The 14,494-nt window shown below is 42.4% G+C and overlaps 1 protein-coding gene across 1 annotated transcript in view; it reads right to left on the bottom strand.

Annotated features, from left to right (window-relative positions):
- FOXK1 (forkhead box K1) overlaps nucleotides 1-9,849 on the bottom strand; it is a 299,423-nt gene extending 289,574 nt beyond the window's left edge. Inside the window, exon 1 of the mRNA XM_069209974.1 lies at nucleotides 9,410-9,849. Coding sequence (XP_069066075.1) covers nucleotides 9,410-9,765 — 356 coding nt within the window. The 5' untranslated portion in view covers nucleotides 9,766-9,849. The remainder of the gene's footprint in view (nucleotides 1-9,409) is intronic.
- Between the last annotated feature and the right edge of the window lie 4,645 nt (nucleotides 9,850-14,494).

The following is a 14,494-nucleotide window of genomic DNA, read 5'->3' as shown; positions in this document are numbered from 1 at the left end:
TACACGTTCTTGATTCACCCGAGTGGCGTTTCTCTCTCTGCTCCCTGCAGTTTTGGTAACGCCAATGTTGGCGTTGTTACTGCTGAATTTCGACCGCTTGTAATTGTTAGATCTTGGACATACTTGTGCGTTACCAAACACCTACCGCTCCTCATGCCATTGGGCCATCACTGCACTCACCCACATCCCCGGCTTTCCATTTACTTGTCACCCTGAAGCTGGCTATAATTCATAATTTCCCTGAGAAAAGGAGAAAGGAGGTTGTAGTTTTTGGATGATTCAGTCTTGAAGCTCTGAGCACAGGGACGGCTTTCTGCCCGCCATCCATCTTTATCTTTTTGTCCTACAGCCGTACTGTACCTGTCCTTATCTTCCCAGGAGTCAGAGGCCAGGCGAGGTGCATGGCTAGTATGGTGAGGTTGCTTGGAGGTTGTCAGATGCGAGCAATCATGACGCTTGACCCAAGTTAAAGTCAGTGGCGAACTAAGAAGTTGAGAAGCAAGTGAGTGCAGCCCCCTTGATGAGTATTTCTTGTTCATGGGGTGATCCACGTGGCCTTACTTCTAAACAACTAGTTTGATTCTGGGTTGCTTTTAAAGTTACAAACATGCTTATGGCCACGAACCATGCCAACATTGTCTCGAAAAAAAAAACCTGCTAAATGAAGGTATGCACTTGTAGTATAAACAGCAGCACAACCCAAAACGAGACGATAATGAGAATAATTTGTAAAGAGTACGGGGGAGGGGTGCCCAAAAGATTTCACAAACACACATCTTTGAGCAGAATCGATTATTAACCTGGAAATCATGAATATGGGTAATAATTATGGTTGCCCAATAGAACATTAAGGCAACATCATCAAATCCCAAACCTTGTGAACAGGTAAACAAAACTACAAGGGCTCAAACCTTTATCAGCACAAAAGTCACCCTATTATGTAATGCATGGAGTTCAAAAGTACAAGAACATATACATTCTATCAGAAAACTATAATCAGCAGGTACAAAGACAAATATTTGGTTATTCGTTTTCAATCAGGCTCCTTAACTGAATCCATGCTCTTCACACCGCAGATGGTACATCTTTTCAGCAAACAGCAGAAGGTATCAAAGATTTAACAATTAGTCGAAGTCCAGCTACCTTCCTTGACAAAAGAATATCCACTTTGATCAATCCTACCATACATGAAAGTTTGAGAACCACAATGAAAAAATGCTAAAGGGTTTGTCAAAACTGCTCAAAATCGTACAGCCCCACCCACATCACAGTCCGTTTGTGTTTACTAGGTTAAGCCCATATAGCCCTTTGTCTCCGATACTGAGAATTCAAACTATAGAAAAAACTTTGGACTCTGCTTGCAAGATTCCGCTTTCCCACATCCCTGGGGTTGCTGCTCTCTCTCTAATCACTACATTCCTAATAGAAGCATCGGAACATCTGCTATCCATTCAGAACGGAATTGCCTCATCTTCAGTGACCCAAGTAGGTTGCTGTAAAAAGGTTCATAACACCATCAGTCATGTTCATATAATATACATTCATAAACCATATGTTTTATGTTTCAAAAATGTTTTGTGTAATAAAGGAACCATGTATTTCATTGCAACACTCACTTAAGGACAAAAGGAAAAGGAACCATCTTCATGTGTCACAATTTTTTGAGACTATCAGTTTCTCGAAGCATCAGGTTTATCTATGTGCGAATACACACATTTCATGACCATCAATTAAGAAGACATTACTCCCCCTGTCATCAATGATATGTAGATAGCTTTTAGCCCTCACGTCCCTATACAACTGCTTCACTAGTACGAACTTACTTCTATTACGCTCCTTTTCTTAATAATTTCTTTCTTGGCCAATAGTGCCCTCGAATTTGCACCGTTTGTCAGTGACCAACAGATCTTCAATAAGGCACCACAGCATACAATTACCATAACACAGACATCCACCAGTCTAGGTGGTCTATTACTTAACTATTAAATTGTAACTGGCTTAACAGCAGTCAAAATGTCCAGGACTCAGCTGCAGTGCAAAGCTACACCAGCTGGGGAACGGGCCACAGAAACCTTCACACACACAGAAGTGCTGCTCGTGTACACAACTGATACCTAAAAACAGTTCCGGAAAACAGGTGCACCATGTTCTTGAACACTGACGTTTGTTATGGGTCTCACTTCTGAAACAGACACTTGGTGTGGAAATCTGGATGCAAACAATCAAAAAAGTTGACTGTTGTGACTGAGAAGCAAAGGGAGTTAACAGTTTACTGTTTCCATTGTTTTGGAGTTGCAAGCGTAATGTTCTCTACCGGACGGACCATTTCCCTCAACAATCACTGTAGGGGCCTTCGTAGCTGTAACAAAGACGACTGTAGGTATTAGTTATCACACCCCATCTTTCCCTTAATTATTGGCCTCATACTCATTCTGAGTGCCTCAATGTTTAGTTCGTTTTACATATGCCCATGTGCATTCTTCAAGTGTTATTTTAAGTATTAATTATACATAACGTGCAGATCTCAGTGGTAGAACACTGAGCGCTAACTCTTCAGACTCCTTCTCCAAATTCCATCTTTATAAAACCACTTAATGTATCTTTGCTCACTTCCGATCACTTTCTGACTATAATCTTGCTATGTATGTTCCCTTCTTTTTTAATAACACATTTTATTTACTTCGAGATTGCAATATTCGACATAGCCCATGTGGCCTACATATAACAATTAAATTGATAGAAAAGAAAAACACGAACATCCGAAAATACCAGCCCCTTATATCCCTCTCGTTATGTATGTTTCTTAAAGGTATGCTTAGTCCATCTCATCATCTTTCCACTCTTGTACAACACATTTTACCCTGTGCACTCCTCTCCTCCTTGCAGTTGGCCTTCTACGCTTCCAGCACTCATTTATGGGACCCAATACCAGAATCCTTGCTTGTCGTATCTGAACTCCTCCCCGACCGGTTGCGTAATTGCACTTCCAGGGATAGACTGCTTCCTTGACAAACATTCCCTTGAGATAGTTCCACCTGCTTATCAAACCGGCAAGCATTAATTGTCCTACTTTTATTTGCATTTTCCCATGTCCCCCTTTGCCACCTGACATAGGTATGTACAGGACCTTGGCATAATTATGTAATAAACCAAAACAAAACACATGGATGCCAGCTGAAACAACCAGTCCCAAAGAAACATAAGTGCTTATCAAGACTAGTACAACTTGGTCGTTGCTCATCTCTAAATACACCACATCATCTCGCGGACGATCAACGGGTCCACAGAGACGTTGTGTGCAATACTCACCTGCCATACAAGAACTTCAGAAACGGGCCATTCACTTGCCGCTCGATCCACTGACAGAACACGAAGGCGCATTCATCAGGGAATGGTTGAGCCTATTCATGAATTCTATGAAAGCAATCCGTGTACATTTGAGCCATGCCAGATTGCTAATTCTTAAAAATGGCATTTAAATTAAAAGGCCCAGGACGGGCATCTTTCTTTGACATTCTCCTGCAACAATTCTCACTAAATAACAGCGGAGCCATTCAAGAGCACTTCAAGCCAAACTGTATCACAGCATCATTAGACTTAAAATTGTGCTATCTGTGGAGATAAAGAAACACTGATGCAGCTTGCTTAAGTGATGGAAACCAGTGTACATGTGGGGTTAACTCTTTGTTTAATAGCAAGGCAGTTATGCACATCTTTCGACTCAATTTGAAATGCTCTGAGGAGTGTAGACGATTTATGTGTTATTTAAGTGAAAGACAAGAACGTACGAGTCAATTTTCTTTACTGCTTAAAAATATGTGATTGCCTCATACTTGGTACAGGTATCAAGTCTACTATGTGAGACGACTTCTAATGGCTGCCTGTAAAAGTTATGATATGCTTCATTATACAGTAGGTGCTCTATAGATGTTTTAACTGAATGGCTCCTTAGTATCAGGTGTCCAAGACAGAAGATCACCAAAGTTTCCTGTCCCGTAGAACTAGGCATTCAGCCACCCTTCTGCCTATAATAGTTCCAAACTACAAGTAAATCAAAGGGTTAAAAAAGATTCTCTCTAACTGGACTTAAACTCTGGAATCAACTCCCCCTCTAGATTTGGAAAAAGCATTTTGATGTCCTTTCCAGATGCATTACGGGAGGAGCCATTTTCCTAATCAGCACGTCTCCTTTTTGTGCCTAAAAAGGTTGGGGTCTGCCCAGTGACTAGTATGAGAAAATAACATTATATATATATATATATATATATATATATATATATATATACACACAGACACACACACAGCAAGTGTGCGATCACCCCAACATCTGCATTTCCCCAATGAGCTTCTGAACAAAACACCTCAACCTTTAGTTTAAGCACTGTCCGAATACCCATAGATGTTAACTCCAGTGACATAGACCCCATCCCATCTAATCCCTGACACACTTGTTAAGTTGCCTGATATGTTTATTCAAAAATTAAGTTTATAAAAGAACTCACCCTCCACACAGTCGTTCACATGTCTGAGCCAAAGTACACATTGATAGCTGGATGTTAATAACAGGCAAGTGTAAACATGGCAGTTTAATTTTCATAGTTCTACCTTAAAAGTTTGCTTCAGCTTTCACAAAAGTCATCCACAAACACCCACAACACTACAGAATTCACGAAGAATTGTTACTTATTCCTATTTTCGGAACCAAACGTGCACAATGTAAACATTGTAGAAGCAACACAATTTGAACATGCAACTTGAGCTATCAATTCTAAAGAAACACACATTTTTAATAACTTTCTTTCCAAGCACCCTTTCTGCACTACTTAGGACACGTACATTTTTGTGTAAGACATTCAAATACGTACAGAAAGAGTGTCTCAAAGTCTGTCAATTCCCAGCCCTACAGGTTTGTGGCCGCGCTGTTTGTTCTTGGCAACTCCTTTGACACTCCCCTTAGCACACGTTTTCAAAAGCAGTCTTTACTAATATGTCTGTAAAGTATGTATGTTTTATGCACATTAAACAGAGCTTTCGCAAACGTGCGTGCATTGTTTACTTTAGCGAACCTTTCCAATGTTTCCAAGAGTTGCTATTTTCATTGGTCGTGGTTTGAAGGTTACACTATAATATGGCTGAAAGGCAGCATTCTAGCGCTGTATAAGAACCCAGACATAACGTATGCAAGCGCACGGTAAGACTTCTCTATCCCGTTTCTGATTTCAGCCAGCAAAAAGTAGGGAAATAAAAATACTCAAAACTCGGGTTCTCGTTAGACATCAAAAACCGGTGGGAAGTGCCCAGGAGTTTGAATGGAAAGCACTAACCATTTTGTAATATATGATATAAAAGTCGCTGACGTATAAGAAAAGATTCGTCCAATGCAAACAACGCCAGACCTAAAAAGCTTATTTTAATGACAACCAGGTGCACAATTAAGATGGGATACAAGATTAAAGAAAAGAGTGCAGCTGAAATCATATCTCTCACTGCCGATGATTAATTGCCTCCGATTACTAACTAGGTTATGTCCTTGGAAAGTCTGGCATGCCCATGTCGGTACATGAATAAGAAGGAGGTCAAACTATAAACAAGCCTAAACAAATGACCCTTTTTCGCTCCATCGTGGTCAAAACTAAACAGGAAATAACATCTCTGAGCATTCAGGCCAGCTTTATAATCGCGCTCAAACCATTGCACAATCTCTTCCAAACAGTGGAGTAGCCAGTGTCCATACAGCAATAACCATGGCCAGTGCCACTGCACCTGCTGCACCAATGGAAGATACGCCGCTGCTTTTGAATTGGGTCTTTTACCTCAGCGTCCTTTAAATTCCACATTCGTGTGTCTACTATACATATGCTTTGCAGGATTTTAAGATCACTCCTATTTAATAAGAACAGGAGAAAAACACATCCAGAGAACCGGTGGAGGGGTGAAAACAAAGAAAGTGCACTTTCTTATTGAACCCATGTAAGGACTGATCTGCACACCGTGCCCGGCAGACTCATGTCGACGAACGATGGATATATGAAGGTGCAGTGCATGAATGAGTACAGGATATCTGACTGATTCTTCAATTAATCGAAGTCAGTGGCCGACTGCTTGGAAGTTGTATAAACGTGGTAGATAGCTCTCATCAGACAACACAGTATATACTCACATTACATACAACTGGACAGAGCATTTGGAACAATCAGATACACAAATATATGGATCTTACATGGAACTCATAAAAACATCATGAGTCAGAATGCCATTTTGCTATTTCGGTTGTTAAGTGGTGAGTATTATGAGGGGAAAGGGTATTAACCACGAAGGAAAATTAATGCCTTGAGTGCTTTCTGAAAGTGAGATGGGTGAATTCTGTTCAAATATCATAAGCCTGATTTTCCCACTTGGTAGCTAGGAAGCTCTGAATCATGTTACTTCCAGGTATAGGTTTCAGCCTCTGGTCTACTTGAAAACACCTGTGTACAAGAAACTTAACAAACCACACAAAGAAAGTTACTTCATAGCTTCCGTTTGTTGTTTTAACACCTTCATTTTACTCTACAATGCAGCACAAACGCGTGCACGCAAGGACAACTGCAAGAACAGGAAGTTAAGACGAAATGCAAACATCCGAAGCAAAGTATATATGCACCGGGTAACATGGGTGCCTAAAATTGGCAAAGTACACACCCATAACAAACAGAAAAATATCTCTGCATAAAACATGAATCTTGAAAGGAACAGATTTACGGAGGACAGTAATCACAAGTAAAAATCAGAAAGGTGAAAGCAGCCTAACCTGAGAAATAATTGTTTACATTGGCGAGTTTTCTGAGAGCATGTATGCCCATGGAAGCGTGGAGTGAGGAGGTGTATTCAGTAAATATGCCTCCTAGCATGTCCGAACTGGTCCAGGTTCAAGCAATAATTCTTTGAGCAAAAAGACAGTTGTTTTTTATGTTCAATGAGTAATCTTAATTTCACATTTTCTGATGCACGATCCCAAAGACGCAGCTATCTTATTTAATAAGTTACTTTTACTATTTTTCTAGAGCCCAACATAACGAACTGATGGGTTTACCACTTGCGATGGCAAGACTGCACAAGAATAAACTTGTAGAATGCCAGTTGTTTCATCCTTACAGGTTCCCAATAAGGGTTACCTTGTTGCCATCATACATGTTAGAGGAATACAGGACCAACACAAAATACTTCCAATCGAGATTACATTTATTTAATAAAAAGGCAAGTAAAGTGAATTCTAACTTTTAAGGGTACACTTAAAACTACAGGCTAATTCTACCACTCAGCAACTAAGAAGAGAGAACCAACTACTCTACAGTATATCCAAGAACTTTGATAGGAAATAAAAAATAAAAAAATGAAATGTGTGATGGCGTGCTTGACTGTTTTCTTTAAGATCATGAAAAATATTTTCAGTCTGAAAAAGGTATTATGCAGAATGAATGTTAAAGTAAAATGAAATCGCTTTGATGTACTGTCTTTAATAAGATCTAGAGGATATACTCTCATTTAAGAGCAGCGTGGGTGAAGTGATTCCACTTTCCCCATTAATAATGGCCAATGAAGAAACTAAGCCATAGATTCAGCATCATCCACGCTTCTAGCCCCTACAGTTAACGACATTTTTAGGATTGTGGGTGCTGCCGGGACCAGAGGGGCTTTTCAGGTGTACGTCAGAGATAGGCTCTGGATAGATAGGAGGCTAAAAGGCCCCTGGTGTTTATGGCGTCTCTCTCTTGCCCCTTAGAAGGCCACAGAACATTAACGGACTGCGGCTGTCTGCTTTTTTCATCATTGCACACGTCTTTACTGTCGCTTTATCATCTGTTACCGACTTAGGGATCCTGGGAGTTATGTGGTTAGTTGATAGATACTGCGACTCTGTGGTAATTACATTGGTTCATCTCTATGGTACTAAAAGGGCGGTAGAAATAGCATTACTATGACTGTAATATTAAATAGTTGCTTTGGAATATTTATCTCTCACAAGCTCTCCAAAGTAATACATGCATACGAGTAGGTTAGTCATTTTTGGACACAGAAACGCGGCATATACATGTATCTCTTCAGTCATTTACTCTCACGCACGTATAAGGGTAAAAGAGAAGCAGGATCTCTAGATATTGGTTTCCACGATAGTCATCGTAAGGATTTGGTGCTTAAGATCGGCAATGCAACAATAACGTTCAATTTTCTTGCAGGAAAGTGATAAGAATGGGTCAGACAATTAATTGAGCACAATTCTATTAACAGTACAAGTACCTTCCAAGCTTAATCCAACAAACACTTTTACACATGCTATATTTCAGCAGGGTTACAGGCACATTTGTGACCTTATATTTTATCTGACTACATTTATTTACCCTCTTCTGGGAGGGTTTTTAATGTGCTATCCATTCAGCAATACTGTACGAGTAGTGACAAATTTTCACAACTCACCTTGCCTTTATAAATGAGTGTTAGTCGACCCCAAAAGAAACCTTCACTAATGCACCAGAGACCTCCCAGAATGTAGATTTGTGACCTAAGCCCAGGGCTGGAAAAGTGATGTAACCTCGACATCCTGTGAATATGGCTTCAAAGTGCATTGATTTTTCCCTAACACTAGGTCCTTAAGTTACAGATTGCTGTGTATCACTCAGATCTGGTTTCCTCCTGCAGCAGCTTCTCGCACTCTGACCTTATCTACAATATTTTACTATCAAAGCCCATTCAGCGCCACTCTCAAGACCCTCCTTCACCTCTCCCTCCTTGTAATTCATTGTCAGTCACCCTCCCCTAACATGCACTGCCAGACATACAATTACAAAAAACAATCACAACTAAAACTCTCCATCTAAGGATCAGTCCATGAAACACCCCTTTCCCTCATTGTTGGATTCCCCTCTCCACTAGTACACCCCAGTCATGGAACTTACGACTACTTCATCAGCCCCAGCACCTACATGTTATGATTGACAGATCCCCGGCATACACAATCTAGATTACCAAATCCCCCGCACCCACAGGTCAGACTGCCAGGTCTCCTGCTCCTACAAGACAGGCAGGGCCTCTTCACCCTCAAGTCAAGACAGCCAGAGCCCCTCACGTCAAAATAGCTAGGGCCCCTGCACTCACGGTCAGACTGCCAGGTCCCTTGCACCCACAAGACGGCCAGGGCCCCTTCACCCTCAAGTCAACACAGCCAGGGCCCCTGTACCCTCACGTCAAGACAGCTAGGGCCCCTGCACCCTCAAGTCAAGACTGCCAGGGCCACTGCACTCACAAATCACGACTGACGGGTTCTGGATATCACAAAGTCATGATTGCCAGGTCCTCTACTTTCACATTTACGCATGTCAGGACACCAGCACCCCGCGCCCAGGCCACCTCCACCGCTCCCTCGTGCACTCACTGCCGGGGCAGCTGCAGGGCGGGCGCCCCTCGCCTCTGGAAGGCGCCGTCCACGAAGACGCCGTTCTTGCCGAGGCAGCGCAGGTAGAAGTGCGGCTCCTGGAAGAAGAGCTGCAGGTGGCGGCGGGAGATGAAGCTCGAGTGGCCCATGTTGACGTCCACCGAGCCCTGCGAGGAGTTGCGGCCTATGGTGACGGCCGGCTGCCGCATGAGAAAGTCCAGGCCGCGACCCTCCAGGCGGGCCAGGGCCGGGCCCTCGCACACCCCGCCGCCGCCCGAGCTGCGCAGCGGGCTGCAGGGGGCCGAGCGCAGAGCCAGCAGGGCCCGGGCTCCAGTGTCCTCCCCGGCCTCGGCCATGCTCGGTGCTGGGGAAGCGGCGGCGATGCTGTTGCTGGCGGGTCCCCTGGGCGGGCGGAGCCGGGAAGGGGAGGCAGCGGCCCAGCAGTGTCACAGACGGAAGGAGGCCGGACTCCGGCGCTGCTCGCCCGGAGGAGGCAGCAGAAAGCAGGCCTGGATCCCACCACGGGGATCTGGAGCCTGCGCACCCAAACAGCACATGCACTGGGAAACGACTGTGGACAGACCAGGCGCCAAGTCACGCGCGACGTTGTGAGAAGTGTAAACACTGAGAACCTGGCCCAGCAGAACAAGATTTTTTAGCAATAAAGCATCACAACTACAGCTAAAATACGCATTGGCAAGCTAAATCAGCCAGGATTGGCAAACCTGCGTTTGTACATATATATTTTTTTTAATCCAGATTACAATTTTAAACATAAAAATTTCAGCTTGGAGCTTCAGTTTTCTTTTTTAGAAGAAAAGTTGAAACCAAAACAAGTAAAATAAAAATAAAGGCTTACCTTACCCAGCTATTGAGGGCACTACTTTTCAAAAAGATGTGCATATGTTACAAGGCAATGCAACCTGACCAAAAGCCAGTCTATGGGCTTGGAGTGCCTTGAAGTTGATTTTTAGTACACCCAATAATATCTGACACACATGGTTCAGCATTTATCACCTGAGGTATACAGTACCCATTCAATTATTTTTGCCATTAGAGGGGGATACTAACAGATCTTGGTGTGTACCACTGCAAATTTTGTATTTTAGTGATTACTGGGGTTTTTATTCCAGTTAAAGTACGGTAGGTTTGAACTGATGAAATTCATCAGAGAAAGCAGGCTTTATCACACCAAATAATTATTCAGTGCTATAAGGCCCCACAATTTTTGATCTTGTAATTCCGACCATTGGCACAAACACTTGGTGGTAGGCATTTTCGAGCCCAGTTGCACTCAGGGCATATGTATGTATATAATTTAATTCTTTTTTTTCAACAATAAAAGCTTTTGGAACAGTTAAAACGGTCTCTAGACCAGACCACCCAAATGGACACTTGAAATACCAATCATTTGAAATGTTATGAAAAATCAGGAAATTAAGTACAAATCACCCAATATCTTTGAAAAATTAGTGAGAAAATACTATAACAAATACTTGCCATTGGGAAAATAGTGGATCATTGGCAAAGGAAACATAGGTGTATATGGAACAAGTCAGTGCTTTAGTTGAATAAAATGTTGGTTCAGAGAATACATCACCAGAAACAAATCAGAGGAGCTGCTCAGAAAAATAAAAATAAAAAAGTATGCAATATAATGAACAGTGTGGGTGCATTTAAAAAGGTTTTAGAAAACGTAGGCCCTGTTTACAATCTCAGAACTAAATTCCAATCACAGTGTCAATAGGAGTTTGCACAGTTACCAGAATCAAGACTTGAGTAATAAGCATGACACTCTTGCAGTTTTCCCCTAATATATTCCAACAGACCAAAGCTGCCAAAATTTACCAAGCGAAAAGGCCTAGAAAAAAGACAAAGCATGTAGAATTCGGAGAGTTCTATACAGGTTCTCTAGGTAATACCTTATTTTCAAGTTGAAAATGTAGAATATTTATCATATCAGTAAATAAAACACCTCGGGGTAATGGTGTTTATTGAGTGTGGTTATTAACCTCCTCTATTCTGAGCAACTTGAAATCAGAGCCCTAGTGGGTTTGTTTAATTAAGTATCTCTGACACTGATTTAGTGTATAGTGTATTACTTTATATCCCTGACAAGGTTGCGAAATGCTGCAATTTTCATTGGTTCTCTGGTGCTGTTGTAATCAGTGCTTAATTTGTAAATAAAAAGGTGCTGGTGCCCAAAGCCCCCCGCTTAAACACGCGGCTGCTGCAACTAAATGTGTGAACATGGAATACTAAGGCAGAGTAGTCCTGAAGTCACCTCGGGCCTCTTCAATCCATTAACAGCCACTCCCGCCCCTTCAACTCACTCCTGCAGCTTCCTGATTTTCCCCTTTCTGACTCTTCTTTTTTTTTCTCTTCCTCCGTCTTTCCCACGTGTCTTTTGCTCACAGTAAATGCTTGAGACACAAAACTAAGCACCGGCCCTCAGAAATAAGTGCTGGTGCTCAGCATCGGAAACAACAAGCACAAATTAAGCACTGATTGTATTTACAAATGTTCTTTTTATTTAAAAGACAGGCTAGATATATCATGCTATTACTACCAGTAGAGTATCCCTCAAGGATAAGAGACTCAGACAGAAGGGGAAGGTTGCTTGCAACACCTGAACACCACACCCATAGATATGGGAAAGGAAGACATTATTTTTTCTCATATGTAACCCTCACCCACTCTAATAGTGGCATGCTTCATCATCAGGTTCACCCTGACTTCTAAAGGTCAGGGTGGGCTCAACCATCTTCCAGGAAGATATTATAAGAAAATTAAACCAGGGGTGTAAACTTAAGATAGAAATTCTGCCTGCAATCCGAGGTGTCCACTTATTTGTAGGGTGGGTGGGAATGATTAAAACTACAATACGAACGGGTTTCAGGACATAATGGTCCTATGACCCTCAATTGTCTAATTTTATGACAAGACCGGAGGCGAGTATTATGCGTTTCTTTTCTCACTTTATTCTATAGCAGCAGTCAAGAAGAAACTACAAATCCCATGAGGTTAACACAAACAGCCAATGGGATTGGAAACGTAGTACAAAACATATCCACCAATGGGGGTACACCTATACCATTATGATGTCACTTGACTGCAAGCAGCCCACTTTTCTTGCTGCTGCAGTCAAGATAAGTTCACCTTTTCACGTTTCTGTCATGTTATTGGCTTTATTTATTTGTCTTTTAAGATTAATACTGTGTTATTGTTATATATTTTTTGCTCGCTTTGCCTGTTTTGTTGTTGGCAAGTTGCCGCACGCGTTTGTTTAAACGCTCCACTTGGGTTATTTTATTTTCATTCGGGTTGCTCCTGAGGCGAGGGAAATCCCTTGAGAAAGCGCTCTCCGCGTTCCTGTCGGTTTACCTGCCGTTCCTTGCGTATTTCTGCACTGGCCTGCTTGGCTCCTTTCAGTTCGACCAGCAATAATTGTTCTACTGTGCGAGCGAGTCGCCTGGGGCTGAAACTCCTCCCAGGGGAGGAGTTTTTGATTCCTGTCCTTTTTCTCTTCAGTTTTAACCCAGTGTTGACTGGGTTTCCTCAAAAAGGGCTCAAAACATTGTTTTCTTTGATTTTCTGATATGGAACCTGATATTTCTGAAATGGAACAGGGTGTTCCTAGCGATTTGGAGGATATCAGACACGAGCTCTGTAGATTTATTAGGAGTTCTGTACATCAGGCAGTGTCATCTTCCATCCAAAAATTTTCCCAAAATTTGGAAATTTCTTTTTCAAATCTTTTGTCCAGATCTTCGCCCCAAACTGCGGAGGAATGCAGTCAGCGCTTATCACCCAAGACAACTGTTTTGGCGCAAATGGATAGTGAGCTTGTCTTACATATGACAGAGGACGCGGTTCCTCATAAGGCTCCTGCCAAGGAGTATAACAATATGGCTTCTTCCAAACCAACTTTAAAACGTAAATTTAAAGTGCATAATGTTACTCCACCTGTCTCTGCCTCTGACATCTCTGATACGGATGAAGACATGCCTGATGCAGACTCAGACTGTTATATTTCTGACAAGGATGATAATGATTCATTATCTGTTCCTCCTTTAAAGAAACCTAAGGTTTCTTCCGCTGTTTCTACTCTTTTTGATGCAGAGGGTTTCCCCTATGTTTGACCCAACACATATTCTCCATCCCAACTCAACGGAATGGTTTCCCGCAGACCATGTGGCTAAAAAATTATTTTCCCCTCTGGACAAACAAACAAGAGCCAAATTAAAGTCAGAATGCCCTCGACCGGCTCTTCCTCACAAGTCTACCATCACTCCTGCTATTGATCAGCCTTTGCTGACCTTTTTCACCAAATTGGGCAAGGACCCTCGTAAAGGGGTTGACAAATCGTGGTCGTCCTGTCAGGACAAGCTGTTGGACGTCATTGGTCCACTTACACGGATCTTTGACCTGGTGGAATCGGCCAGGTTGGAAGGCACCTTTTTAGACCCGTAAGAATTGTCATTGTGGGTTCAACATTGTTTTTGTCTACTGGGGAACGCAAACTTGTCTCTCATCCACAAACAAAGGAAAGGTCTCCTTATCAAACTAGACCCCAAATTAATCAATTTGGCAACCGTCCAACCTCATGTTCAAATGGAAGGACAGCTGTTTGGGGAATTCTTTATAAAGGACTTGAGTAAATACGTAGCCACATTTACTTCATTGGACAAGGCCCAGCAGTCCATGAGGAAAATGTTTAACCAGTGTGTTTTTGCCAGGGCTGGTAGAGGCAGGGGCCACTTTCCCGGCTGCAGATTTACCAACCAAGGCTCCAGAGGGTACTACAACGCCTCTCATCAAGAATTCAGACCGCAGTTTTACCCCCAACGGGGCAGAGGTTCCCGCTCCAGGTCCTTCTGGAATTCAAGAATCTCCAATCGAACAGGTAAGCCCTCATGTCGGTTCCTTTCCAACAGGGGGTCGTATTTGCCATTTTCTTTCAAATTGGTTAACAATTACATCAGATTCGGGGGTTCTAGACACTGTTCAGGGTTACAAAATAGATCTTTATTCAACCCCTGTTCAAGTAAACCTCCTCCCTTCTCCCCATTTTTCCTCAGAAAT

Source organism: Pleurodeles waltl, chromosome 10 (genome assembly GCF_031143425.1).
Source record: "Pleurodeles waltl isolate 20211129_DDA chromosome 10, aPleWal1.hap1.20221129, whole genome shotgun sequence".
Lineage (NCBI taxonomy): Eukaryota > Metazoa > Chordata > Amphibia > Caudata > Salamandridae > Pleurodeles > Pleurodeles waltl.
This window is presented reverse-complemented; position numbering and strand designations above follow the sequence as displayed.